At 40.3% G+C, this 26,776-nt stretch overlaps 3 protein-coding genes across 4 annotated transcripts in view; 1 reads left to right on the top strand and 2 right to left on the bottom strand.

The window, feature by feature from the left end:
- Positions 1 to 2,269: 2,269 nt before the first annotated feature.
- On the bottom strand, positions 2,270 to 18,082 carry zdhhc14 (zDHHC palmitoyltransferase 14). The gene is made up of 9 exons (XM_074685726.1): positions 17,360 to 18,082; positions 15,214 to 15,374; positions 11,438 to 11,581; positions 11,063 to 11,200; positions 7,271 to 7,319; positions 6,785 to 6,887; positions 6,562 to 6,671; positions 3,712 to 3,820; positions 2,270 to 3,541 (listed from the first exon to the last, which is right to left on the bottom strand). The coding sequence occupies exons 1-9, from the start codon at positions 17,665 to 17,667 to the stop codon at positions 3,104 to 3,106; spliced, it is 1,560 nt and encodes a 519-aa protein (XP_074541827.1). The 5' UTR covers positions 17,668 to 18,082; the 3' UTR covers positions 2,270 to 3,103.
- Positions 18,083 to 18,981: 899 nt separating this feature from the next.
- tmem242 (transmembrane protein 242) lies at positions 18,982 to 23,655 on the top strand. The gene is made up of 4 exons (XM_074685727.1): positions 18,982 to 19,100; positions 19,583 to 19,683; positions 22,100 to 22,237; positions 23,139 to 23,655. The coding sequence occupies exons 1-4, from the start codon at positions 19,028 to 19,030 to the stop codon at positions 23,250 to 23,252; spliced, it is 426 nt and encodes a 141-aa protein (XP_074541828.1). The 5' UTR covers positions 18,982 to 19,027; the 3' UTR covers positions 23,253 to 23,655.
- A 16-nt stretch (positions 23,656 to 23,671) lies between these two features.
- arid1b (AT-rich interactive domain 1B) overlaps positions 23,672 to 26,776 on the bottom strand; it is a 32,661-nt gene continuing 29,556 nt past the window's right edge. For both annotated transcript variants that reach the window (XM_074685725.1, XM_074685724.1), the window contains 3 exons: positions 26,639 to 26,769; positions 25,965 to 26,550; positions 23,672 to 25,852 (listed from right to left, as the gene is read on the bottom strand). In XM_074685725.1, the coding sequence (XP_074541826.1) occupies positions 24,819 to 25,852; positions 25,965 to 26,550; positions 26,639 to 26,769 (1,751 nt within the window). In that variant the 3' untranslated portion in view covers positions 23,672 to 24,818. The remainder of the gene's footprint in view (positions 25,853 to 25,964; positions 26,551 to 26,638; positions 26,770 to 26,776) is intronic.

Genomic DNA, 26,776 nt, shown 5'->3' with positions numbered 1-26,776 from the left:
ATACTTAACAACAAAACAACCCCCCCCAAAAAGTCATTAATAAATCATTTAAAGACATATAACGATTTTGTTTACTTTTTAAAAATTATTATCAGTTTGTACTGTTATAGTGTGGTGTTGTCTTTCTCTACACATATGTAATGTTTATACACATACGTAAACATATACGTTTACACAACTTATTACCTTTTTTATGTCTTGATATTCATTGTGCCCTTACTTACTTATATACTAGACAAAATTTGCACTAGAGATACCTCTGTGTGAAATAGGAGAAACTTTAAAAGAAGAAGATGTGAATTTTGTTATGTTTCTCGTAGATTTTACTTACAAGAAGATATATTTTCAAATGTTTGTTTTATTGACCCACAATCTATACAGGTGTGTTTTATTCAAAGTGAGGCTTCATTATCAATAATCTAATCAGCAGATTTCTTTGTTTTGTTTTTTTTTTTACATCTAGTTGTATGTTTGCTACTTATTTACACTACCATTAGAGTGAAGACAAGATATTTGTTTTCAAAACAAATCAAGCAAGCTTTATCCTTTTAAAACTCTGGCAATACCTCATTCCTTCAAGACAAGCATTCAAATACCATCTTCTGATTCAAATACTGCCACTTCTGGCTCCAAAGAAGTAAGTTTGTGACTGTAAATATGCCAAAAATTGGGTAAGCAGGCCTGAACTGTATAATGTGATAAACAGTTATGGATTGGACTCATGAGCTGATGTTTGTCATGATGTTTCTTTATTGGCCACATTAAAATTTGTAGGATAAACTTCTGACAGAGTACATCACAAATTCCAACTTCTTCCTTGTAAAATCTCTGGAAATCTGTTTGTTTCTAAGTCGTGGTTTAACCCCTGGCTGAACATCTGGCAGTGTTGCTCCTCGGCACCAAACAATCAGATGACCTCGGCTCTGAAAATGTTCACTGCTTCTTGTTTTCAGATCCAAATAAAAAACCTGAAGCTTCACTCAGAGTTAGTGAGCTCCTCTGAGAAAAACATCTGTCCTTTTTGTTTCACACAATCTCTGAAAAGCGTCACAATCAAGTCGTCCTGAATGACCCGCTGCTTTAGGAAAAGTCTGTTGTTTGACGTCGGATTTGGTCGGAGCACGAGGGGCTGAAGGCAGACGTCTGTTTGGCATCATAGTAGCTTATTCTGGATAAAAGGTTAAATGTTTTTTGAGTGAAGGAGTTTGGCTTCATGAACGTGAAAGAAGATCTCATGGAGATGACGGCAGAAAAAGACCCGTAGAACAGAAACAAGTCATAATGAACATTAAATAAGAACATTCACAGTTTCATTGAAAGTTAAGCTTTTCACCTAAGAACAGTCTTTTACACGTTTGTTTCCTTGTGTGTTTAAAACCCTCTGGAGCTTATTCTGTGATTTGAATTAGTTATATTGTGTTTAATTCACTGTCATGTAACTTTAATTATGGATTAAGTTAAAACAAGCTGAGAAAAACAGCTGGTATTAATTATTTATCTCCATACAACATTCAAACTTGATTTATTTATGTTTTAGGTGCAGACTGGTGTGGATAAAATTATTAAATGATTTCATGGGGTAACATGTAATTTAACCTTGCTATAGTTGAAAACATTTAGCTTCCCCTTACTTATTGATTTGAAGATACTTTTAACGCAACGTTCTTCAATGAACACGTCCTTGATTTCTTGGCTGCTTTTTTAATTTGCAAGTAAAGTCAGGCTTGTACACTGGCGAATAGGGCCAAGCTAAAAAAAAGGAATCAGAAATTGAAAATAAAGTGTAAAAACGTAGAAAGACTATTAAAAATAAAGTCATTATTTGGCAAAATTTAAGTCCTAATTAAAATTGTAATTTTACAAAATTAAAGCCTGAATGAAGCTTTTAATGTTACAAGAACATTTTCACAGAAAGGTCGTAATGTAACAACACCAATTGGAAATAAAGTGATTATTTAATTTAAAGAAATTAAAGTTGAAATTAAGTCATACTGTAAGAGATCGAAGTCTAAATGAAGAGGTAATTGTGAGATTTAAGTCAAAATTGAGCCAAAATGTTACAAGATTAAAGTCAATATAAACAAGCCATGTTACAAGAATAAAGTTTAAAAAAGGTAATGTAAATGTTAACTTTTTTTGAATTAATCTGCTACAAGAGTTAATTAGTTAAAAAGCTGTAATTTTCTGAAAATAAAGTTTAAAAAAGTTGTAATGTTGTGTGATTAAATCAGAAAATATCATGTCATAGGGTGTATTGGAAAACAAGCTTGTACTGTTTTGAAAATAAAGTAAAAACAAAAAGTTGTAATGTCAAGAAATTAGAAATTAAAAAGTCTGAAAAAATCATCATGTAAAAAAATAAAGTCAGAAAAAAAGTTGTAATGTTACAACATTATACAAGAAAAAAGTCTTAATGTTTTGAAAATAAAGTTAGAAAAAGTTATGTTTCAAGAATCTATTAAAAAAAAAATGTTATTTCAGGATATTTCACTCAAAGTACAGTTCAAATGTTTTAAGTTAAAGTGGTTATAGGCTAAATCTGTTATTTAAGATTCTCTTTACATTCCAACTGTTTCAACTCTTGAACTTACAGTTTAACTTTTTTTCAAAATCGTATCACTGTATTTTTCAGAAGCATGGCCCTATCTTTGTAAATGTAGATGTGCATTTGCAAAAAAGAAAAAGGCAACCAATACACTCCAGAGGGTTCAAAAAACACCAGTTGCTGATTTCATCATGAGCAGAGAAGCCACTTGTTTGCACAAGAATCTCTCTGTTTCAGACTCTCTACCTTTACTTTCACATTTTCACAACTTTTAGTTCTCTGAAATTTTTGCAATCACTGTCCAGCTTTTGTAAATTTTCCATTCTGTGTTCAGTTCATCCTCAGGAGATGGCAATGAATTAAGTTTTCCAACAAATGTGACCCAGTTTAGGGAAAACTTCACCTCAGACTAAAGGATTTTCTCTGTCTGTTGTGATTTTTTTACACCTTAAATGAAAAGAGGAATCTGATCTGGCAAATGGAAACAAACTGTGAATGGATAAACGTTTGAAGTCTGAAGTCAAATGGAGGAGAAATGTGTGACGTGTTGAGTTTGTTTCAGACGGAGCTGAGCTTCACAAGTCCCCTGACTGAGTCCTCGTGCAGTGCGTCCTGACAGGCTGGGTCATAAAGTGTGGAGGGGGTGGGGATAGGTGGATGTGGGTGGAGGTGCATGTGGGCGGGGCATGGCAGGGCGGCCTGCGGCGTGGTGCAGGGTGTCTCCTCTGGGCTGACGAAGTGGTGGTGTGGGTGGAGGTGGTGATGGTGGAGGTGGTGGTGGCAGTGGGAGTCAGTGGTGGCATCCCTCAGGGTGTGGACATCTCCCCCACAGGATGGCAGGGATGGCTGCGCGGGTGCGAGGTAGGCGCAGGGGCCCCCCAGGGTGGTGGTCTTCCCCGGCAGAGGGGCCAGGACCACGGGGTCACTGTGGAGCAGGGGGGTGGCTGCAGCCTGCAGGACAAACTTGGTGCTCTGGATGCACTGATCCTGATCGCACTGAGGAGGGGGAGAGATGGCAGAGACTCAGATGAGTGTGTGTGTGTGTGTGTGTGTGTGTGTGTGTGTGTGTGTGTGTGTGTGTGTGTGTGTGTGTGTGTGTGTGTGTGTGTGTGTGTGTGTGTGTGTGTGTAGCCCATTATAGATCAGCTTTGATGACACCATCCTACCATGTGACTGTTGAGCTGTGTGGAGGTGTAGCTTCCGCCACTGGTCCCGTTGGACTGGGAGACGGTCTGTGGCGTGTCAGACTGGATCAGTCCTCTCCTGTCAATCAAACTGAGACGGGGAATATTCAAATTAAAACTTTACTTACACTTACACATCTCACTTCTCTTTCTGCTTGACCCCAAAAAATGTGTACACACACATCCTTCCCTAACACTCTGCGTGTCAGCAGATGGAGTCAACTTGTCTCATGTTCACACACGCACCAGCTGGTGACAGTCTAACGAGCAGAGTGTGAGATGAATCTCCTCCATATGTTCGTATCTCCTCCTCGTCTTTGACGGTGGAAGACACACTCTGATGTCTTGTGAATTAACGTCACACAACAGGAGCGGCTGTAGACCAAAATATCCTATGTTTATGCATTTGCATAACCTGGGAGTTGCTGATCTACCTCTTTTAAAAATGTTAGTGTGAATATGTAGGACACTACAGTCAAACCAAAGCACAGACAAACTATTCAAGGTATAGGTTGACAAACAACTCCCATTTTATGCAAGGTTCAATACATGACAAGGGGGTTTCTGCTCTACACCTGTCTTAACCTGTACGTTTTCATGATAACATGTTGAAAAATATTTGTGTTACATGAGGTGTAGTTGCTGGTCTACTCCCACCTTCACCTGTTTGTGTTATTATTTGCCTGTAAGAGTTTATGCTCTATGGCCGCCTCTATCTGTCTCTATTACTGTTAGTTTTTGGTGCTGAAAGTTTGGTAGACCATAAACTGTCGTGTTGTAGATCCACATAAACTTTTGTGAAATATGGGAGCTGCTGATGTACCGCTGCTTTATAAAGCTTAGTTCAGAAAGAATACGTATTACTTCAATGACTTGAATCTAAAGTGTTTGTGGAGCATTTTACTAACAGCCATTTCTACCTAAAAAGTCAAAGAATAACAGAAACAAACTAACTGATTAAAGATGCTATGAGAAGAATCTGTTTTGATTGCACTCCCTGCTGCCACCTTGTGACCCGGAGTCTTCGCACACTGTCGTAAATTACTTTTAGTGAGACGTGTGTTTGTTTTGGAATTAAATGGAGAACAGATCGCAACAAATTTTCTTTGTTCAAGACAACTTTTTACTGGGTACAACACGCAGAGGTAAGGGACTTATCAGTACAGTTAAGTGGCACCACGATTTGAAACGTGACATGAAGCAAACGTCTTAGCAGGCGGCTGTATGTTAGTGACATCTGGTGCTCCGACGTATCTGTAGGCTAACGTGACAGCAAGTAAACACTGTCCTTTTGTTTTAAGTTTAGTTGCCGTTTATTTTTAGCGCAGCTGGCAGCCTGGTGCTCTAAGAAATGTCTGTAATGTGTAACATTAGTGAATCCTGGTTAGCTATGACCTGCCAGTCATCTACCAAGCAGAGCTAACGTAACCTCACTCTTTATTTTATTGATCCACTCTCAAGTTTGAACAGACCACTGCAGAATAACTGCTGCATGTGGGTTGGAATGAACATTATCATAAACAGCTTAGCACCTGTGTTATTGAGTGATACAGCCCGAGCTAAAGGCTAATTAGCCTTTAGCTCGGGCTTTTTCTGTCTATCAGTTAGGCTCCAGTGTCCACCATCACTACAAAATTAACCACAGAAATAGTTTTTAGCAGAGAAAAACACATATCTCTGTGTTTCATCTCTTCTCTCTACTAAACTTCATCAGCTGGTGTGGTGTTGTCATAGAGATCTAGACGTGCAATGAATCAATCCGGTACTGCTTCACCCGAACCGTATGCTTAGAACTACCAAATTAAACTAAACTGTAACCAGCAATATTGGCGCTGATGCTGATATTCTTATTTTAATGTGTGGATTATGATCAGGCATATATCTAGAAGGAAGATATTTTAAAGGTCACTTTCAAACTCCTCACAGCCCCTTTAAGGAAGTGGTGGACCAGCAACTCCAACATTCTAAAAGGTAAAATACTACTTTTGCCAATTTGGCTGCAAAACCAATATTTTAAACTTTTTAAAATACTGTTTGAGGGTTTAATTCCCTTCTTAAATGTAGTGTGTTTGTTTCTGAAGTATTTATATGCAAACCAACAGAAATATCAATCTATTGTTAAATTAATGTAGAAGGTATAAACTCTGAAATATTTGTTGTTTAGTGTCTGTAAAAGACAAAAACAGTCTTCAGAGACTGCCGACAACAAATAATTGAGTTCTTATATCTTTTAACAGTCTGGGTCCTCTGTGTGTCATTACCTTAGGTGGCCACATGAGGATGCCAGAAGTAATGTTAACATCTCTATCAACTCATTGCTTACTCACTTATTGTATCTGACATAGTTTGACATATTGTCACAAACCAAACCTCATTTAATATTTGCATAACTCTGCTCCTGTTAGAGTCAGAACTACCGAGGGGAACTACATAAATCTGCAGATCTTGTTTTCAGATTCTGAATCTCTCATCAGGTTGTGTGAGGACATATCACATATTTCTTTCAGCAGAGTTTCTGTAGGTGGAAACATGACAGCTGACAAAGCAGATAGCAGTCTCGGAAGATGGATCTAAGAAACTCTGACTCTGAGCGTTTTTTTGATTAATTTTGCAGCTCAGACATTGAACAGCAAGGGAGAGGAAGGCGGTAATCACAGGGAGGAAGGTCTCAGCTGAACACTGTCCTCATTAAACACAGAAACACCGTCTGCTCAGGAAGAGGAGGGAGACTTTTTGCTAGGATGGATCTGAGTAAAGTCCTTAGTTAAGTCCAGGTTTTAGTCCTGGATGTAGTTTTTGAGTTGGACCTATCTTTCAGAGGATGTTACTGACCTGGGAGGAACAGGTCCACACAGAGCTGCACAGCAGTTGGTCAGTATGTTCCCATAGCTGTAGGGGTTGTAATTGTCCTTCCCTCGCTTCGTGGACCAGGTTCCTTTGATCTGGATCAGGACCAGACCAGAACAGAGACAGAAGGAGGAGAAATGATTCAGATTCATCCTTTATCTTGCTGTAAATGATATAGTGAGGGCTCTCCTGGTGGACTCATACTTACGTCTTCATTGGTGGTCTGGTTGGAGCTGATCAGGTACGTGTGGAACCCTGACAGACCGACAATCGACCAAACGGAGAAGAAACACACCACCACCTCCAGGACGGTGCACAACACAAGTCAAGGACCAATTCCAATTCAAATGTATCCTTTTTTTTCACTCCTTCTACAAACTAAATTTAAAAAACCACTTATATTTTTCATGCCCACTTTTAGCTGATGGCAAACTGGACTCTAAGCATGTGAGAGTGGTTTGACCTTGGAGCTGCATTATGGGACATATTGACATGTAGTCAGTGGCCATAGCAGAGAGACTGATTGATCAGAAACACAAGCACACAACACAAACCTACATAGAAAATGCAGGATGATGTTTGAAGCAAAATCGACCCAAATTAGGTCAAAACTAAAGCCATGGGGTCAAAAAAACTTGAATTCTACTTTGAAGTGTGGATGGATTCATCTGTTGTTCGAGCAGTGAAAGGATATCTTGCTGGGCTGTCTTTGAGCGCGCTCAGGAAACCCGTCCGGTTGGATCCTGCGGAGAGAAGAGAGAGTTCAACTCTGGGGATTCAGCTTCAATATAACGCTTATTAATCTGATAAAGATTCAAAGTTTTGGAATAAATTACATTCATTTTTATAACGTCCTAAAACTCTTTGCAGGAGACTGAAATAATTATTGTGTTTCCTCTATCTCTGTTTTTGGTCTCCACCACCTCTTCTGTGCTTTTTCAACCAGGAAGAAGGTGGTAAACATTTTTTTTTTCTTTTTCCCCTCAAGTGTGATCCTGTGTGAGCCTGAAAAACGACCAGAACAGATGACATGTGAACTGCACATCTCAATGGGTTGAACATATTGTAAAGTTTCAACAGTGAAATATTCCAAATTTATAGTCATAAAAGTAATTTTAAGTAATTTTATATGAATTCATGTACACTTTCTGAGGATGTCCGCTAAAAAAAAACATCTAAAACAAATCATCTTAGGCATCAGGGAAAGAAGAACCATCAGAAAACTCCTGATAATTAACTTTATTTTAATGTGTTTAAGGTTTGCAGCTAGCACAAGAAGCTAACTCCTGATTTAGTAGGTTTTCGGTGTACAAATTTAGGGCTTTATGTCATATTAACATGTTTTTTTTTTACGTCATTTTTCATCGTATTTGTTCTTAAACAGGCCCTTTAGTTTGATGTTACACATTTGCATAGATCAGATTAGCAAGAATTAATTCTGGAGGAGCAAAAACACCTCGGGCAGCAGGGTCTTCTTGAGAAGAGCTCCTATCTTTAGATTTACATATTTTACATCAAAGTCTCCTCAGTGCGCTGCATCTTTTTATAGCTCAGCTGCTAAAAACAGAAAACAAACAGCATAGTGTTGAGAGGAAGACACGAGTTTATCTCAGACAGTCTGCTGCTTGTTAGTGTCTGAATGTGAGGCAGCCCCGGGGCAACTGTTTCCCGCCTGTTCAGACCTGCGGGGCAGGGAAAACATCCGCAGAGAAGTAGGAGAAGGACGCGTGACCGTGAAGAACCAGGAAGGGACACAAAATCAATCATGATGTTCAGACTTTTTTCTAAGAAAAAACATGTTGATTCACATCATTTCATCTACAGAAACAATCATTAAGGAACATTCTGGATCACTTCCCTTTATCTCTGAGTCTTCCTTTTTTCATTTGCTGTTTTTTTGTCACTCTTTGTAAGCAATTCAAGCGTCAATTTTGCCTCTAGTATCTCGAAATAAGACATTTTTCTGGACTTTTCAGGTGAATCTGGCTGCTTTTAGTCATGCAAACATAATAGCAAAACAAAGAACAGGACCCAGGTTTTAAAAACACCTGGAGAAATCTACGTTCGCAGTGACACATAAACCTCGCGTCAGATTGTGTTTTTCTGTCTGCACACAGCCTGAGTCAGTATCCGAGCTGATGGATGTCCAATCGATCAGTCACAGGAAACATGAAGAGACCGCAGCCTCAGCCTCTCTCTGACAACCTGTCAATCACAGAGCAGGGGGCGGGGCCAAGCAGGATCGATGGCTTATCCATTTAACAGATGAGAATCTGCTGCAGAGATGCAACACTACAGGGACAGGGTCATTCATTTCCTGAAACACTTTAAAGCAGCAAACAAACCATTCATGTGATCGAACTAAAGTAGCATTCCAAGAACTTTCCTAGCACTTATTTTTCAAAGCTTCAGGGAACACGGAGGTCATGGATGCTTGGAGACAATTTTCAGCTTATCAAAACATGTTTCTGTTGAGTGGGTGAATCAGAACATGACACATTTCTTTCTGGGTCGGGTTTGTAGCTGATATAACTGCGTCTTTTATCTGTCATTTCATTCCTGATGATAATATATTTAGAGTGCAATCCTGGATGTTCAGACTAAACAAGATCTTCGTGAGACTTGCTCAAATGATGAGGCCATCACACAAAGGTCTCCTAACTGATCCTAACTGGAGACTCTGGGTGCAGGACCTCAAAACACTGGGGTCCACTCATAACTCTCCGCCCCCAACAGGCCTCCAGAGGCCTGACCAATCAGAGGGAAGGGGGTTTGTGGAGCAGGGAGCCTTAAAGACATGACAGCCAAAGAAAAGCCTTCAGGCAGCGGCTAAAATAGAGGGTATGCGTTTACGTCACTTCCCCTCTGGGACATGCCCACTACAGTTGAACTGAGTGGCAAAACAAACCCACCTAGAATTAAATTAAGGACAGTTGGACTTAACGTTGATTTGTTAAAGCTACCAAAGAACCACTGGTCCACGAACATCAACATGTGGCCAGAAATCATATCCTGACATTTATTTAGGGCCCTCGCCCAAACGAAGAAGGTGGTATTGTATTCCGACTGTTTCTTTCTTATTATATCGTCCCCACTTTGAGCTCTATTTAAAACCCCCTAAACATACTCAAAAACTCACCAAAATTGGCACACACCTCACAATTGTGAAAAATTTCCATATGATACCAAACTTGACCCCCAACATCCCATTATATGCCCTCTAGTGCCACCTAAGCACTCAAAAGCACATTAAAATGGCTCTAACAGGCAGTAGAAATGTTGTAGAGAGACGAAACCAGCGTCAAAATGTTTGTCTCATTGAGACGCACAAAAGAGTAGGAAATATTTTTTTGCATATCTCCAACAGGAAGCCGGCAATTTGCCTTTCAAAATAAGATTTGGCAGCATTTTTACTCTTTCTGCAAAATGTATCTCCTCCAAAACCCCAAGTGGTGTCAGCTTGAAATTCACTGAGATGAAAGGCTAGACCATGCTTTACAAAAGCTCCAATGGAAGTTGATATATCGGACTCGGTTTTCGAATGTCGAGCCTTCAAAGTCAATGAACCCCACAGAAGCCCTCTTTTCTCCCTCCATTAAAATACATAGATTTGGAGCCTCCACCTCACGCAGGCTTCCACATTTGGGCCTCTAGACAAAAAGGTAAAACTGGTACAGCTTTAAATTATGACATGAATGGATTCCTGACAAAATTTCCTGCAAAAATATCATACTTTTACACAGGTTAAGTCAACATTCTGGCCTATATGACGAGTTGTTTCCAAACTTTTGTTAATTTGAATCCTATGTCTGCTGCAGCAGTTCTGTGATGATGTCACACACTGATCAGGAGTTCCATGGAGCTGGTCATGTGACTCAGCAGATATAATATCAAATACCTTAAACAACACAGCTACAGCTGCTTGTGCTAGAGTTCCCCCTAATTTGGAAAACTGGGTTTGCCTCAGTTAAAGTGAGTTTACAAATCATGTCGAGCACAAGACAAAAATGTTTCAGTTATGAAAAATATAGCTGAATGAAAAATGCTAACATTTAGAGATTTTGTAATTTAAAGAATGATTTAACAAAAAAAAATACGGCATAAATTAGTGTTAACTGGCACACAATGGGAACCCCAAATTTAGCTTTCAGTGCCTGGATTGTTTCTGAAAATTGCAGCGATCCATCAGTTTCCCTTCTCTTTGTCTTTAAGTAGCTTGTCAAAAGATACTACAGGGGCACCAGAGGGACAGAATAAAGACTAAAAAAGCCAAAACACCCCCTCTTTAATGCAGACACTTTGAACTACATATATATTCCTCTGAGCTACATTATCACCTGAGTAAAAACAAGTATTTATTTTCCACGACAGAAGTAGGACGGAGTGTGCAGCAGCTGAAGTGTTTTCATAAAGAAATCAATAAGTGAATCACAGCCGAAGCCATGTGTGTGGTGTGTAGGAGGTGGTGTGTGGTGGTGTTACTCACTGAGGATGACGTGTGTGATGACGAAGGCGAAGATGAAGATGGTGAGGAAGGAGAGTGAGAGGATGAACAGGTAGAAGAAGCGGTAGTTCCTCCGTCCGACGCAGTTCCCCACCCAGGGACAGTGGTGGTCAAAACGCTCTGTGGGAGGACAGAAACGTCACCTCACGCGGCTAACTTTGAGTTGTACAGTGGACAGCTATTGAAGAGGAAGTATGTTGTAGTGATTTCCCTGCTACCCTGAAAGTTTTCTGGAGCATCAGAGTACAGAAACTTACAGTTTTCACTCACAGGAAAATTTTAAAGCTGTATTATCGAGCCAAACATGTCGTGAAGGTAACACAAATCTGAAAATGCTCATGTCTTTGTCAGACTGACCAACACAGTTGTCACACAGGCTGCAGTGCGACGCTCGCGGCGGTCTGAAGATCTTGCAGGTGAAGCAGTATTTCAGTTTGACTGTCTGTCCGTTGATCAGAACCTCTCTGGTGCGAGGTGGAGGTCTGGAGCAGCCCGCTGAGTCTGAAAACACAGAAAGAGAACATGAAATGTTGTCACACGTGCAGTTGATTTAGCTCTTTTCAACAGTTTTTCTGCAAGGCAAATTCAGAGGACAGCCTCTGCTTTCTCTCTTGGAAGCCCTTCCTTACTTTAATCTCAGTGTCACACACAAACGAACCCCCGTAAAGAGAATAAACTTATTTCTTTCTAATTTGAGGCTCCACCTTCAGGAAAAGCGTTAATTTGTTTTAACTCACTAAACTGTGAAAATTCAAAAGGAGGCTGCTGAGTTTGAGTCCTCTCCCCAAGGTTCAACAATCAGGATCAGAAAATCCTCAACAGCCTTGAAGAGTCAACTTCTGCACGGTGAGATAAACTGCAGTCAACTGGATTTACAGCTGCAAAGCCTCCTGGGAAGAAGCGTTCACCTCAGCGTGGAGCTGAATCACAAACAGGGAGCACAGCGTGGAGAATCTGGGAGTTTAGTTCATGTTTTCTCTAAAAGTCTTCACAGCAGAGCTGGACTGATGCTGCCTCTAAGAACCGATAGGTGAGACTTTTACGTGTTCGACAACAAATTGAAATCCTACTTTTTTAACAGTAGTTTTGGGAAAATTTCCATCTGAAAATGAAGAATTTCAGGAGTATTTTCAAAAGGTCTTGACACAGTTTGTTGCTTTTTCCTGTAGCTTCTTTGGCTGCAGGGTCATTTTTGTGTTTTACACTCGGAGCTGTGTCGGTCTTCATCAATTTGGGGTTTAAAGTAGACACAAAAGGTTTTGGAAATACACCAATAAACTGTTCCAGCCAGCAGCTAGAAAACAGGAACTGTTGATCTCCCTTTATGGTTAGCTTGTTTTTGTTTTTTTTGTCACTCACAAAACATTTTCTGATAAAATCAGAGGAAGACAGTCAACTTTCACACTCTGTGGAATTAAATTGCTGTTCAAGTTTTTGTAAACTTGATGATTTTGATCAACAAAGTATTGAAGCAAAATGCTAAATGACATTGAAAACCCATCTGTGATTGAGCCAGAGGTAGACAAACAAATCCCACATTCTGCGAGGTCAGACTGATGTTGTGTTTATATAACGTGAATGTTTTTGATTGACAATAAGTATTTATGCGACACACAAAATAACAATACAACAAAATAACAAAACAAACCTCTGGTTGAGACAGAGGCAGACCAGCAACTCCCACAGTCAATGTTTACAGTTGTGTTGCTGTAGTTTGTGTATTTACGCAAGACACCAAATAGCACATAAAACTATCTCAAAGATGAAAAATTTGATTTTTTTTCCAGTAAACAAACAAAATACTTTAGCAAAACACAAAATGACATTGAAAACCTCTCTATGATTTAGTCAGAAGTAGAAAAGCAAGTCCCATATCCCGTGATGTCATTTTACTGTTGTTTTTCTGTGGCTTGGGTACTTTAAATAGACAAACAAAATATTTACATATATTTACACATGTCTACCTCTGACTCTGGTTGAGTCAGAGGTAGACAAGCAACTCCCATATTCCATGGAAATCAACTGATATGATTTACGTAACTTGGTTGAAGTAATGGTTGACCACCAACACACAATGATTCGGCAAATGCAAAATAAACATACATATCTCCATGAATGAGTAAGAGGTAGACAAGCAATTCCCATAACTTGTGGAATTAAATCACTGTTTTGTTTTTGTAAATCTGGCGTTTTGGATAGACAAACAAAAAATTTACACAAGACAACAAATACTCAAAAGCATCTTTGGTTGAGTCAAAGGTAGACAAGCAACTCCCATATCTTGTGGAATTAAATGGCTAATTTGTTCCTGTGACTTGGATGTTTTCAGAAAATGAACCCAATACTTAAGTAAATAGTGGAGAGAACACTCAGTTAGTGGTAGACGAGCAACTCCAAACCCTGTTCTGAGCAGTAAAGTGAGTTTATCTTAGTTGCTTTACTCTGATGATGAATCTCACAAAATACTAACTTGACAATCGTATTTTTAGGATTTGAGAGACTTTTGGACCCCCTGTCCTTAGTCTGGACCGTCCAACAGGATGTTGCTTCAAGTGGTGCGTCACAGAATACATTCCTGACCACCAAATACAAACAAAACCCAGTAAAAAATAACTGCCCTCTGTTTCCATCCTTCCTCCACATCTCACACTCTGAGCTGAGCCTAAAATCCACCTCCTTCCTCTTCCTCTCCCTCTTCCTTATTTGGTCGTTCTCAGAGCCTGAGCTCTGCTGTGATTGACAGCTAATGTATTCACCGTGAAGAATAAATATATAAATAAGTAAACAAACAAAAACCATAATAAGAGGCTTCCAAATATAGACGAAAGCTCTGACAGTCACAGTTTCTGTGGAAACGACCGACACGCTGAGACGCATTCCTGACAGAGCTGAGGTCTTTAGACTGAGGAGATGAAAAGTGACTGAACTCTCTTTCTCTCTCACACACACACACACACACACACACACACACACACACACACACACACACACACACCAAACACATCTGAACACATATTGACTGGAGGAGGCAATAAGCAGCTTCCTGTAATGACTCAGCATCATTAGTGAACAAAATATTCTGCAGCTGATTTTCTCACATTTGAGCAAGAGACAGAAATCTCCAGAGATCTGGAGGAGATTCAGAGAAACAAAAAAAAACAGCTAAAATATCTGATTATAAAACCAGATCATCATTACAACTCCAATAAAAGTCAAATTTTTTAATCAGGCTTACTTTTTAAGAGGTTTTGAGACCAGTTTTCCGCAACAGTTCTCATTAGGAGAAAAAAATCTTTTTGTAATTTTAAAATATTTTTGCATTAGGGACTTTTCTGGGTTTCAACTTTCAACAGAATTCTGACTTCTTTCAAGAAGCAAACCAAACCTGACTCTTAAACTTTTCAAAAATCAAATCCCACACTTTTTGCTCAGAATTCAAAGGGTGACATTAATCCAGATTCTTATTTTCTGCTATTTTCAGCGTAACAACAGTTTTTCTTTTATTAAACAATATTCATTTTTTTCTCACAAGAATCAGAACTTTTATGATTTTTTACAACACAATTTTTTATGTTTAAGACCCTATACGTTGAGTTTATACGTTTTTGATAAACTTTTTAATAGGATCTTCACTTTATTTTGTTTTCATAGTGCCACTTTTCTTACAGTTTTCATGAGTCCCTCAGCTTGAATTTGTTTTCAGGTATTGATACACAGTTATTAAGTTAAGTAAGTTTAATTTTTACTTTTTTGTATTTGTTAGAGTTTTTAATTTTCACTTTTTTCAATTTATTTTCTGAGATTTTCTGAATTTGGCAGAGCTTTTTTTTCTACCTTTTACAAGCAACTCATACATTTTTCTGGACTTGTCAGATAAATGTGGCTCATATTAAGTCCAAAAAGACAATTTTAACTTGAAAAGAGAGATACAATGGTTAGATTTCAGTTTTTTGAGTGTAGAATTCAAGTGTTATGTTAAAGGAGAATCTACAACTCTGTGATTTTAACATGAAGATATTAAAAACATAAAAAACATTAAATCCAAAAACTTTACCACAGACTCCACAAATTGTTTTGAGTTTAACCAAATACGGACGAGATGTTTCTTGTGTTGCTCTAAGGGGGTTATTTACCAATTTGTCTCTCCAGGTCAGCAGCCTCTTCCGGCGTGGCTCGAGGAAGAACGCCAGGGTCGGTGAAACTCGCCCTGAAGAGCATTCCCATCACAAAGACAAACAGGACGCCCCCAACTGCTGGGATGGCCGGGGTCAGGTTGGATGCCAGGAAGGGACAGCTGAGGATGTATATGTACAGATAAGTTATGTATAGATTAGTGATGTATGGATACGTCGAAGTTTTCAAATTCTTCATGTTTCATGCCTTTTTCTGAATCTGTGACGCAGATTAACTTTTTACCTGCCATGAAGGACACACACACAAAAAAACACCTTTCACTTTCAAGTCCACACTTTACAGTCCTTTTCCTTCTTTTCTGTCTCCTGCTGTTACCGTAGTGACACAAGCTGCAGGAAGTGGTTACCAAGGCAACGGGGAACACCGCGGTTTTGCTGTATTGTGGAAGCTGAGGTGTCGAGACGTAGGAGGACAAAAAAATATTCTAAAAAGAAACCCTCCAGACGTCTGAGAAACTGACTGAGGAACATTAAAAAGTGAAGACTTTAGACCAAGATATTCAGATGTAATGTCATTTCCTTTTCATTAACAAGGTTTTCTTTTGTTTTATCAACATCTCACAGAGTGTCACAACTTTTTCGAGTTGTATAAACTGTGTTGAGTATAAATAATATTGACAAAACATGCCTGTAACGTCTGTAAATGTACTTTTTTTTATCTGTAAACGTTTTATTGTTCCCAGATTTAATGAGGAGGTTTAAGAAGACCTGAGTGTTCTCAGTGATGTGACACATGAGGAGTATATTTAGCTGTGAAATGACAACCTTTACCTGATTATACCGACTCCTCTCATTAAAACTGCAGACATGCTCCGTCTGTAAATCCGCCGAGGCGAATCAGAGAACTGAGGCACAGCGAGGAGAATCAGCAGAAAACAGCCCGAGGTTTGGGGTAAAAAAAATACTAGAGTCACGTCCCACACAACTGAGTGATCAGTTCATCCACAGATTGTACGTGAACGAAGAATTTTCCTGACCTGGAGAGGGCTTTAGATTCTGAGAAATATCTGAAAACAATGAACAGAAACATCCTCTGTAATCGTCAGAGGCTTTTAGGTTAATTCTATTCCAGGAGTGCTCCACTGATTTCTCTGAATTTTTTAGAGCTAAGGGAGATTAAAAACAAACATCTGGATGATTCTGTGCAACTACAACTATGCCACTGTGTGATGTGATAATGTCCATTCCAACCCACAGTCAGCAGTTATTCTGCAGTGGTCTGTTCAAATTTGAGAGTCTAGCAATAAAATGAAGCGTGAGATTATGTTAACTCCGTGTGGTAGTTGAGCACTGGTAGGACATAACTGGAATTCACTAACATTACACATTTAAGACGCGTCTCAGAGCACCAGGCTGTGAAAAGTGCTAAATATAGGCGGCTACTAAACTACGGTACAAACTGAGTTTACAAAGTTTGATGATTGTCACCTTTCAAATTCAAATAAATACGTTACCTTGTTGCTTTGCATCTTGGGAAAAGTTGTCTTGAACAAAGAAAAGTAGTGCTAAAAAGGAGATGTGCATACTTTGGCAAGAGTCATGTCTCTATGACATTGAGTGATGGTGCTCATAGGAAACAGAATTCTCATCCCGTAAAATACAGTACCAATTCTGGCCACAGGTGTCACTGTGTCAATGTCACTCAGACTTTAGGCCCTTTTATTGTACATTACTGAGCCCTTGAAGATTATGTCAATGTGTGCACAAGTCATAAAAAGTTGGGAACTTTTATTAATAACAAATAGCTCGAGTAATTACAATATGTATATTTAAAAAAAATCAAACCTAGTGACAACTGAAGAATACTTCTTCAAAAACCAAAAAAATCTCTACCTTTTGTTTTATTAATGTCTATTCCGATAAGGGGGGTTCCACGTTATCTTTATTTTTATTTCTGTAACATCTATGTCTGGGGGAATTTACCAAAACTGAAATTTAATCCCAGAAGAGAAAGTGTGTGTTGTGTTTTCTCGTTTACATGTAATCTGGAGACCATCATCTTTAAAGGGACCCCAGATAAGGAGTCAGTGAAAAGTCCCCATTAGGATGGGGGGAAAAGTATATCTATGTGTTTATGTCTACTCACTCAAAGGTGAAGAAGAGTCCACAGGTGAGCAGGATGAGGACCAGGGTCAGGTAGAAGACCCCAGTCTGTCTCGCCATCATGATCCTCCCGTTGCAGTAGAATCGGTTCCTTCCGGGAAACACCTGCCACTTCCTGCGTGGGGTCCGGGTACAGGTGTACCGGTGCCCTGTACAGGTGGGCTCTGTTCCCTCTGCGGGGGCCGGGCACGAGCCGCTACTGCTACGTGTGCAGATCTGGTTGTACTGGCCCTGGTGCTGCTGGGGCTGCTGGTGCTGCTGGTCCAGGGCGGCATGAGGAATCTGAGACATGTGTCCTCACAGGTGAGCGCCCAGGTGAATAACAAGAGAAATACCGTCAGGTAACAGAGCTGTGCGCGTGCAGCTGGTGCGTTCAGGCTCTCCAAATGGTCAGTCAGCCCTTGAATGGATCCTCAGGTCCGGGGTCTGGAGCCAAAATAAAAACCGATCCGACATTTTTAATCCAAAATCTCTGAGGAGGTTTCACAAACAAACAACCACTCGTGGTCATTTACACGCGCGCGGGGTCCACAATCCAAACCACTACAACACCCCCGCCTCGCGCCCATGCAGCGCCCCTTTCTCACATAATTTAGCCTTCTATTCTTGGATTACGGATCCGGTTCTGGACTTGAGGTGCAGCTTGGCTGGACCTGGTGTTAATCAGGTCTGGATGTGAAGACAGAGGCAGCTCTAGAGGCTCAGAGGGTCTGTGTCTGTGAGGAGGAAGAGGAGGAGGACGTGAAGAGCATCCCGATCCTCCGCAGAGCTGCTGGAGCTCCGAGACCCCGACTGCACAGATCCTCTATTAAGAAGAGGAATTACTCTGTAGGGAAAAAGAAAACTCTACTTGCAGAAGATGAGCACCCATCAGACAGCTTTGATAATTAACATATTGTGTTTCAGTTTTTACTCAAAAATTAAGGCCTAAGAAAATATAATTACAGCTAAAGGCTATTTTTTTCTTCCCTATTTAACTATTGTAGTTTTAGCTTTACATGAGATCATGACTTTTTCCTTTGGTTTGTGAAAGTATTTGTCATAGGCTGCTTCTGTAGTTTGGACCGGTGTCTTATGATGGTGTAAAATTGGGCTTTAAGGTCAGGATACTATGCATTGAAAAGAAAACCACTTAATTAGATGAGACATAAACCAGAAGATATTCTCCGTCTGAAAATAATGAAATGATACAGTCTCAAACAAAATACTTTATATTACATGTGACATTAGGCTACTTGATTTTTATTTAATCCGAGATAACTCATAATTTTTGCAGTTTTTCTCCATGGATTTATTTATTTAATAATTTATTTATTTAGCATTTTGATGACGAGCTAAAAAGAAACGGAGTGAGGCTTCTCTACTCTTCATCTAATGTACTAAAATTGTGTTTGGAGACGATCTTTGGTTCAGCATTCCGTCCTTCTCACGTTTCCGTCGGTTGCCGAAACAATCACAAACCTAAATCGAGATATAAAAGGAGAGAATTAGCTTTCTGTTTTACATATACGAAAAATAGTCAAGTAATAGGTATGCTCTGTCATTTTTCTTGACGTTTTAACTTATTTTTGATTTAAAAAAAAGTGGTTTGCAAAGGTTCCGCGCTTGCTTGTTTCCACCCGTTGACTTTAGTCAGACGGACTCAAACAACATGCCAGCCACTGGTGTAAATATAGAAGAAGGAGCAGAAATGGATGAAGAGGAAAAACTGCAGATGTTAAAAGGCAAGAAAGCAGTTAGTCCTTCAAAATATAGTATTTATTTAATGTAACACTAAACAGGTTCCATCAATGTATGTCAGAAATGATTTAATTGCGTTTTTATAACGAGGTCACAGCAATGTCGAGCAGGTTGGCGTCTTCTCACACCAAACCCCATATTAAAAAACTGCTATTATTATTATTATTCTTTAAACCATTGATTATATCACGCGTGAATGTTATGGATTACTTTTGTCTCATCTATGGAAATTGACGTTCATTCCGTGTAGCCAAAATCAATTCAAATCTCTTGCAGTTTACACCTTTCCTTGATGTCGATAATTTTTCTGTCGGCGTTATTTTTTCTGAAATATGTTTTTCTTAAATCAAGTTACGTTTAATAATTCGGCTCTATCAAATCATCTAAACATAGTTCAGTGTTGTTTGTTTCTTATTTATTGCCCTGTATGATGTGCTGTAAAGGTGATATTTGTTGCTGTGTGCAGGTGCAGCGTTCCTAACTACAGTGGCGTCTGCAGGGATGATGGCAGGGTTTGGCTCTACGTTGGCCCTAGCGAAGAAGAAAAGTCCGGATTGGTTTAATAAGGTGATACACTGAGCGAGGTTTTAGCTTCTACTTTTCCTCTTGAAGTGTCAGACTGTATAAATGTATACAGTCTGACTATAATATAGAATGGCCTTTTGCTGTCTTTGTCTGGATGACTGGACAGTAGATAGAGTAAAAAGCTGAGCTGAGAATCAAACCAATTTTAACCTTCAATACAGCATTCAGCTCCTGATCTAACTGAAACGTTTCAAATAAGTAATATTCTATACATCAGACATTACAGGGTACAACAAAAACAAAGGATCAGGGTCACATTGATAAAAAGAACTTAAACTGAATGTAATGTTAGGACTTTATTCTCAAAGCATTCCAATTTGATTCTTATGACGACTTTTGGCTTGTAACTTTATTTTTGGAACTTGCAAGCTCTAGTCTCCAAAGAGTACGGCTTTATTATTGTATCATTACAACTTAGTGCTCATCATGTTATCACTTTATTTCAATAAAATTGAAACCAAATAACTCGTAGCACTTTGTTACACTAACTAAGGTTTTCTCTTTTGTCAAAATACTTCCTTTTGTTGTATGTTGCTTTGGACAAAAGTGTCTGCTTAATCATGAAACGGATGAAACTGTAGAACTGCAGAACTTTACAACATCATTCTTGCAATATCATAACTGGGAGAATCAGAGTGGAGCCAAGCGGCAAAAATATACATAGATTTTTCTTTTGAAAGTCTAATCTCTTCTTGGCTCTCGTTCCCGACATATTTTAGTATTCCTGGAAAAACTACACATGAACAGCAGCTGACCATCGTTAAACATGACATAACACCCCGTTTTAACCTCTGTTACCTAATAAAAAAGAAACTATTCAGAAAAAAAGAGGACTTGAATACAATGAAGCCTAATAATATCAACACATCAACACGGCATTTCTAACATTTCTACCAGGTGTATTTATTTTTTAAAGTTTTGACTACAGTTTACCTGGAATGACTGGAGAAACAGGGTATTTGATCTTATACTGCAGCCAGCCACCAGGGGGAGCAGTTTTTGTGGTGGCCTCACTTCAAATTGAGCAAGATGACTTCCTTTTTTGTATAGTCTATGCTTGTAACTTTCTGACTTTATTCTTGCAACATTGTAACTTTAATCTCAGAACATTATAACTTTAGTCTTGTTACTTTAAGCCTTTATTTCCAAACCATCACAACTGGAGTTTTGTGCGAGTACAATTTTGAATTTGTGAGACAGTTCACAAAAGAGACCCTTCTTTTCAGTGAGATAAAAAAAATGAACTCTGTTACCCTTCTTTAAACAGCAGAGGGCGCTTTAAGTCTCTGACTTCTATTTTTTGACTCCATAACATCTCTCAGGTTGTAGGTGAACAGAGATTTACAGCAGTGGTAGAAGATTCTGAAGCTGGGGGCATCATTTCCTTTTTGACTCACCTGTCATCTCCTCTGTTTGACTTATCAGTTTTTCTTACCGCCCTTCTCACCCCTCTAACAGAATAGCATATGATAAAAAGTCAAATAACTTTGCAGTAGAATTATTGAAGTGATGTATTTTTAGAGGCATGTTTCTTTGAGGAGCTAATATTTGAGCATCAGAATGTTTAATGTGATTTGTCTCCTTCTCCACATGTGAGATTCAGAGTTTCTTGTTTTTCTCAGATTTCTAATGAGATTTTTGTCCCGCAGTATGTTGGGGAAAATAAACAAACATCAGTGCTGACGTCTACGCTCCCTCCTGACCAGACGCCATAAAAACGCATTTTTATCTTTCCACGAAGCTTCAGTGTTTCTCAGACTCGTCCTGTTAGTTGGAACGCCGTGATTATCGTCCGCTCACAGGATCTGATTACAGCTGACGCACACGCTCGCTAAAGTTAGCACCGAGGAACAACCCGGCATTTGTTTCTGACTCTATTTCTGTCACAGAGTCTGCTTTGTCGTCTGCACTGCGCCCCTGCAGGACCCAGAAAAACCCTTAGAATGTGAAATTAGATTAAACCCGAAGCGATGAGCACTGGAGGAAGGAAGCCATCAGGAAATCCAAAAGAAATGTCTGAAATTTAAAACTTTTTTTCATGGAAATGTTAATGGAAATGTTCATGGAAACTTTTTCAAAAACTGCTTTTCTTTTAGTTTGCAGGTTTTGATTCACGCAGACGCAGTAGTTTAAGTATAACTTTGTGCACAATGACTTATTTGTTAAAACTCTCAGCATCTCTCCAGGGTTGACCCTTGACCTCTGACTTAGACATGAGATTTTCTGCAGATTGTCTTGCTGCCTGATTAGGACTTTCATTTTTACAGTTTCGCTCATTTAGAGGAGGGAAATTTAAACAACAATTTTGTGTAAGATTATGTTTTAAGACGCCTTTAAGATAAAAAAAAGTTTCAAACAAACCGTTTAATTTCCATTATTTTTGACTCCTCTTCTGCAGGGTGTGACGGTGACAGCAGCAGCCCCAGAGAGTGGGGCCTCTCTGGCGCTCAGAGCGCTCGGCTGGGGCTCTCTGTACGCGTTCTGTGGAGTTGGTCTGCTCAGCTTCACCGTGTGGAAACTTCTGGATGTTCGCAATGTACGTACAACTTAAAGGAGACTTTTAAACATTAAGAAACAGTTATGTATTAAATAGTGAGGTCAATATTCAAGTTGTGGAAAGAAAGAGATTACGGTCACCTTAGAAGATTCAATGATAACAAAAGATTTTTCAAACAGAAAAAACATCACATTTGTTTTTTAAAAAGTGTCAAAATCATAGTGGAGACTTTTTCTTATAGGAACAGAGTAAACATGTTAAAGAAAAAATGTAAACATGTGCAACAATTTTGTCAAATTTGGACCAAGCAACATTTCGAATTTTGAAAAAAAAAAAAAGAGACATAAATCTGCCAACAGAAAAGCAGAATGAAAAAGTGAATTTAAAATGTGTGCGAAGAAAAAGTCTAATGGAAGAACAAAATAAAAAAATTAAACTTATTTTCGACTAAATTATTGGCTAAATAAAAACCTTTGTAAGAAAAAAAAGGAACTTGTAAAATTGCAAGACATTGAAAGTCTACAAAAACAAGTTGTTTAAAAAAAAACTTGGAAAAAAAAAGTAAAGTAAAAATAGGTGGTTTGATTTGGAGGAATAAAAGTGTAACACTTCTGACATCCAGATGAAAAGTCACAGGAGAAATTTAGCTCAAAGTCTTGAAAATCTTTTTTTTTGTTTGGAAAAAAAAACCAAAACACCGAAGAGGAAAATAAGTCCTATGTATTTTTAGAAACAGACTTCATTTTAAGAGTTTAATTGAATTAATTATTTTTCTAAACCTTAAGACTGAGATGTGAGTAAACCAGATTAAATTTCTTGGATGTATGAGGAAAAAAACTCAAAAGGATTTTTCCAGAATGAGATGTTAAAAGATTAAGTTTATAAATGAATTGATAAAAAACTGATCCATGCTGGTCTGACTCGTCTTCTTCTCATTCAGTTTTCAGAGTTTAGACAGAAGATGCAGTCCTTTTTCCCAGCCATCCCAAAACCCACAGAGTCCTCACCAAGACCTGAACCTGTGGACTGGGACTCACTCTTCAAGTCAAAGTGACCTGATGCTGCTGCTGGATGACCAATCAGACGGTCAAAGGAACTTAAATCAATACGGAGACTTGAGGAGACCTCTGCTGCTCTCTGTGGACTAATTTAATCCTGGTCTGGATTTCCGCAGCCCCCCTGGATTAGAAAAGCAGTTTATATTATGGCTACAGAAAAGTTAAAATGTGAAGAACATTTTCCATCACAAGTCTTTTTTTTTTTTCTATGTAATGACCATTTAAGCCACCAGGGGTCTCTAATGTGCCTGAACCTGTTCAGACTTAAACATCTAAAGAAAAACTCCAGGATATTTATTACATTTTGATTTTTTTTAAACATCAACCTGTCTTTAAGTTGCTGTATTATAGTTTTTGTACATTTGTTCAGGCTGATAACGAAAAATGTTCAGTTCTCGCAGAAAAAATATGATGGATGAAACACAATTGTCTTCAGAGTTGTTTTTTAAAGATATTTACAGATCAAATATGGTTTTAAACGCAGCTTTTTGGACAGTTGGTAGCACATCATCTAAAAGAAAGCACTATAGTTTTACCTGTGGAAGTGTTGATGGTTTTTATAACCTTGAGATGATCTGTGGAGACAAACAGAAGCTGCTGAATGAAGTCAAAACACACACAGGAGACGCTCTGGATGGATGTAGAGATTCTCTTTGTTTCTCTCTTTACATTTGTTATAACTGTTTCTGAAGTCGTGTCAGTTAGCAACATGTTGAGTACAGTTTCAACAACCCCCCACCCCCACCCCCCCTGCTGCCTGTACATAGAGTCTCTGAAAACAAACGCACCCTCTCAGATCAGACCCTGAAAACATCCTGAAGCTGAGAATATTTACCTTAAATACAGAAAGGAGAGTTCACCTGCAGAGGAACCAAACGTCCAGGTGATTATAAACCATTCATTGTTTCACAGAGTCAAATGTACATCTTCTATTTACAGGAGGAGGATGATGAGGAAGAGGAGGGGATCTGAGCGGACACGTATAAAGAGATAAAAAACAGAACGTGATGTTTGATACTGCTGTGGTTCGGCAAAATACTGGAGATGGTCAAACTGCAGACGGTTGAATAATTCACATTAAGAATAAAAAAAAAACGCCCAAACATATTGCACCAAAACAAAAACATCAGTGTGTCTCTGCAGAGAGAAAAAGGAAATATATCTACAACATGTTACTTTAAATAAACAGACTCCACCCCCAAATCTAGAGTAGCCCCGCCCCCAAATTCTAACAAACCCTGCCCTCAAATCATAAAAACAGAACCACGTCACAGAGCCAGAACCTAAGCGCTCTCCAGCATCACACTTTGGTTATAACGAAAACAAAAACAACGACAAAGAATAAAAAATAAAAAATACAGGTATTAAATATTTTTGTATTAAAATTATTTAAAAATCCAAATAAACATTTTGTGGATGGAGGAGTTTTATATATTCTTTATAGATTCATTTGTATTTAAAATCTTTTGAGTTCTTTAAATAAAAATAAAATAGAGGCCGGTCCATCACATGGGCGGAGCTTCTTTTGAGGCCACTGAGCACGCTCCGTGGCGCTGTATGTGTCACGAGCGGCCAATTTTAAAGAGTACTTCACACATGATGGCTGCCACCGAGGAGTTAAGCGCCGCTGACAGCGAGATGTCCAGCAGCCGGCTCTCGTACAGAACAAACTCCGTCCGGTTCTCCTCAACCTTCGCCATGGCGAGCAGAGCCTTAGCAGCACGGCACATCATGTTGATGCTTGGTGGCTCAGGCGCAGTGGCATGCAACATGCTGTGTGAGCTCTGCTGGTACTGAGCCATTGCCACGCTGTCCTCTAGGAAGCCGATCAGAGTTCCCACACTGCCTTTCTGTAAAGCGACAGCTCGCGCCGCCGTGGCGTCCCCTTGAGCCAGGTTAGACAGGACAGCCACCGCCATCTCCCGACACACCTGGCTCTTCCGCTCCCCCACAAGACGCACCAGTGTGGCGTAGAGTTTCTGCTGGCGGGTGAAGGGAGGTGTGGCGAGCAGCAGGTCCACGTTACTGTCCTGGATACTCAGCTTGCACAGACACTCTAGAGCCAGTCGCTGGGGCGACAGCGAGCCAACGCCGATCGCTGAGCTGAATGGGTCCTGGGCCTCAGCGGACGGGCAGACCATCCAGTGCAGCAGTCCATCCAGAACCGGCAGGATGATGCTCTCGGGGTAACCTGACAGATCCAGCTGGCCTGCCATGTTAGCGAGCGTCACAAGCGTGTTTTCCCGCAGAGTCGCCAGGCAGTCCCACCACCACTCGTCCCGGCTGCAGGCCCGCCCTTGCCCCTCCTCACGCTGGTAGCTTGGCAGAGTCCGTTTCCTGTGGGGGTGGTGATGGTGCAGCAGAACCAGCCGGCCCAGGATCAGAACCAGGCCTGGGTGCCGGGACATCTCGGCGTCGTTTCCAGGGACAAAGGAGAGGCCACGCACGATATTGGAGATGCAGATGCAGCGTTTGGACAAAGCGTCCTGCCAGGATTTGGCAGTGGAGAGCGGCGCCTCGTCCCAGCAGCGAGGCTCGTCTTCCAGCTGACTGAGGGGGCTCCTAGCCGGTGGAGTCTGACCTCTGACCTCAGAGCCTGTTGAAGACAAAGACGTGTTTAAGTCCATCATCCTCAGACAGAGACACCTGGTGGTGAATCATCGTTTATACACCAAACCTGCAGAACATGAAGCGTTTCGTGTTTTTACCTTCTTGTGTGTCAGGCGGTGTCTCCTCACCACCTGGTAGCTTCTCCTCTTCCTCACCTCCCAGAGCCTCCTCTTCCCCCCATCTCCTCCCCTTCTCTCCGCCCCCCTCCCCCTCTGCTCCCGTCAGGATGTGAGCCGTTGTGTCTCCCCCACCAGCCTTCCAGTGGAGGAGCCCGCTGATGAAACCGTTTGGCCGGCTGAGTTCGGCCCAGCGCGCCTCCACCTCCTCCCACTCCTCCCCGGTGTCCTCCAGTTTGATGGGGAGCCTGTCGTGCTTGCTCGCCTGTGGGGGGCGGAGCTCTTCTTTCACTTCCTCTTCTTTGACCACAGGGTTCTCCTTTTTCTCCTTCTCTGCATCTAAAAGAGGAGCTGTGAGTAAAAGCACCGGCTCTTCCTCCTCTGACCTCTTCAGCGTCTCTGATTGGTTGGACTCAGAGTAGGCAGATGGCGCCTCCTGCACCTCCTTCTCCTCCCCCAGTAGGGTCTTCTGTCCCTCTGCCCCAACCTCGTACTCCTCCAGGATACCAAAAATCTGGAGAAGGCAGCGGCGGTAATACTCGACCACGATCTCCAGGAAACCAGGCAGCTGCAGTCAGAGAAGAAGAGGTCATGTGAGCAGAATCTGTGATTACCGTAATCTCTCTAATAGACGTCTGTGTGAAGGTGAGACTCACCTGAGTGAGGCTGAAGGAGCTCACGGTGCTGTCGTCATAGAGCAGGATGTTAATGGTGTCCAGAGCCCAGCTGCACTCCGCCATCAGGCCGGACTTCAGCGACATCATCACTCGCCACGCCTCTGGAGTTCCTGATTG

This window comes from Halichoeres trimaculatus, unplaced genomic scaffold (genome assembly GCF_033239565.1).
Source record: "Halichoeres trimaculatus isolate MK-OKI-2021-1 unplaced genomic scaffold, fHalTri1.1 fHalTri1_scaffold_13, whole genome shotgun sequence".
Classification (NCBI taxonomy): domain Eukaryota; kingdom Metazoa; phylum Chordata; class Actinopteri; order Labriformes; family Labridae; genus Halichoeres; species Halichoeres trimaculatus.
The sequence above is the reverse complement of the archived record's forward strand: the minus strand, read 5'-3'. Positions and strand labels throughout refer to the sequence as shown.

Bases quoted from the DNA above. Each gene is read 5' to 3' on its own strand.
- zdhhc14 (XM_074685726.1), bottom strand. From the start codon at position 17,667: ATGTCTCAGATTCCTCATGCCGCCCTGGACCAGCAGCACCAGCAGCCC. The intron at 15,375-17,359 runs GTGAGTAGACAT...ATACATCCTCAG, and splicing joins GGACTCTTCTTCACCTTTGA to CTGTCCCTTCCTGGCATCCA. The intron at 6,888-7,270 runs ATATCCTTTCAC...TGTGTTGTGCAC, and splicing joins CTCAAAGACAGCCCAGCAAG to CGTCCTGGAGGTGGTGGTGT.
- tmem242 (XM_074685727.1), top strand. From the start codon at position 19,028: ATGCCAGCCACTGGTGTAAATATAGAAGAAGGAGCAGAAATGGATGAA. The intron at 19,684-22,099 runs GTGATACACTGA...CCTCTTCTGCAG, and splicing joins GTCCGGATTGGTTTAATAAG to GGTGTGACGGTGACAGCAGC. The intron at 22,238-23,138 runs GTACGTACAACT...CTTCTCATTCAG, and splicing joins AACTTCTGGATGTTCGCAAT to TTTTCAGAGTTTAGACAGAA.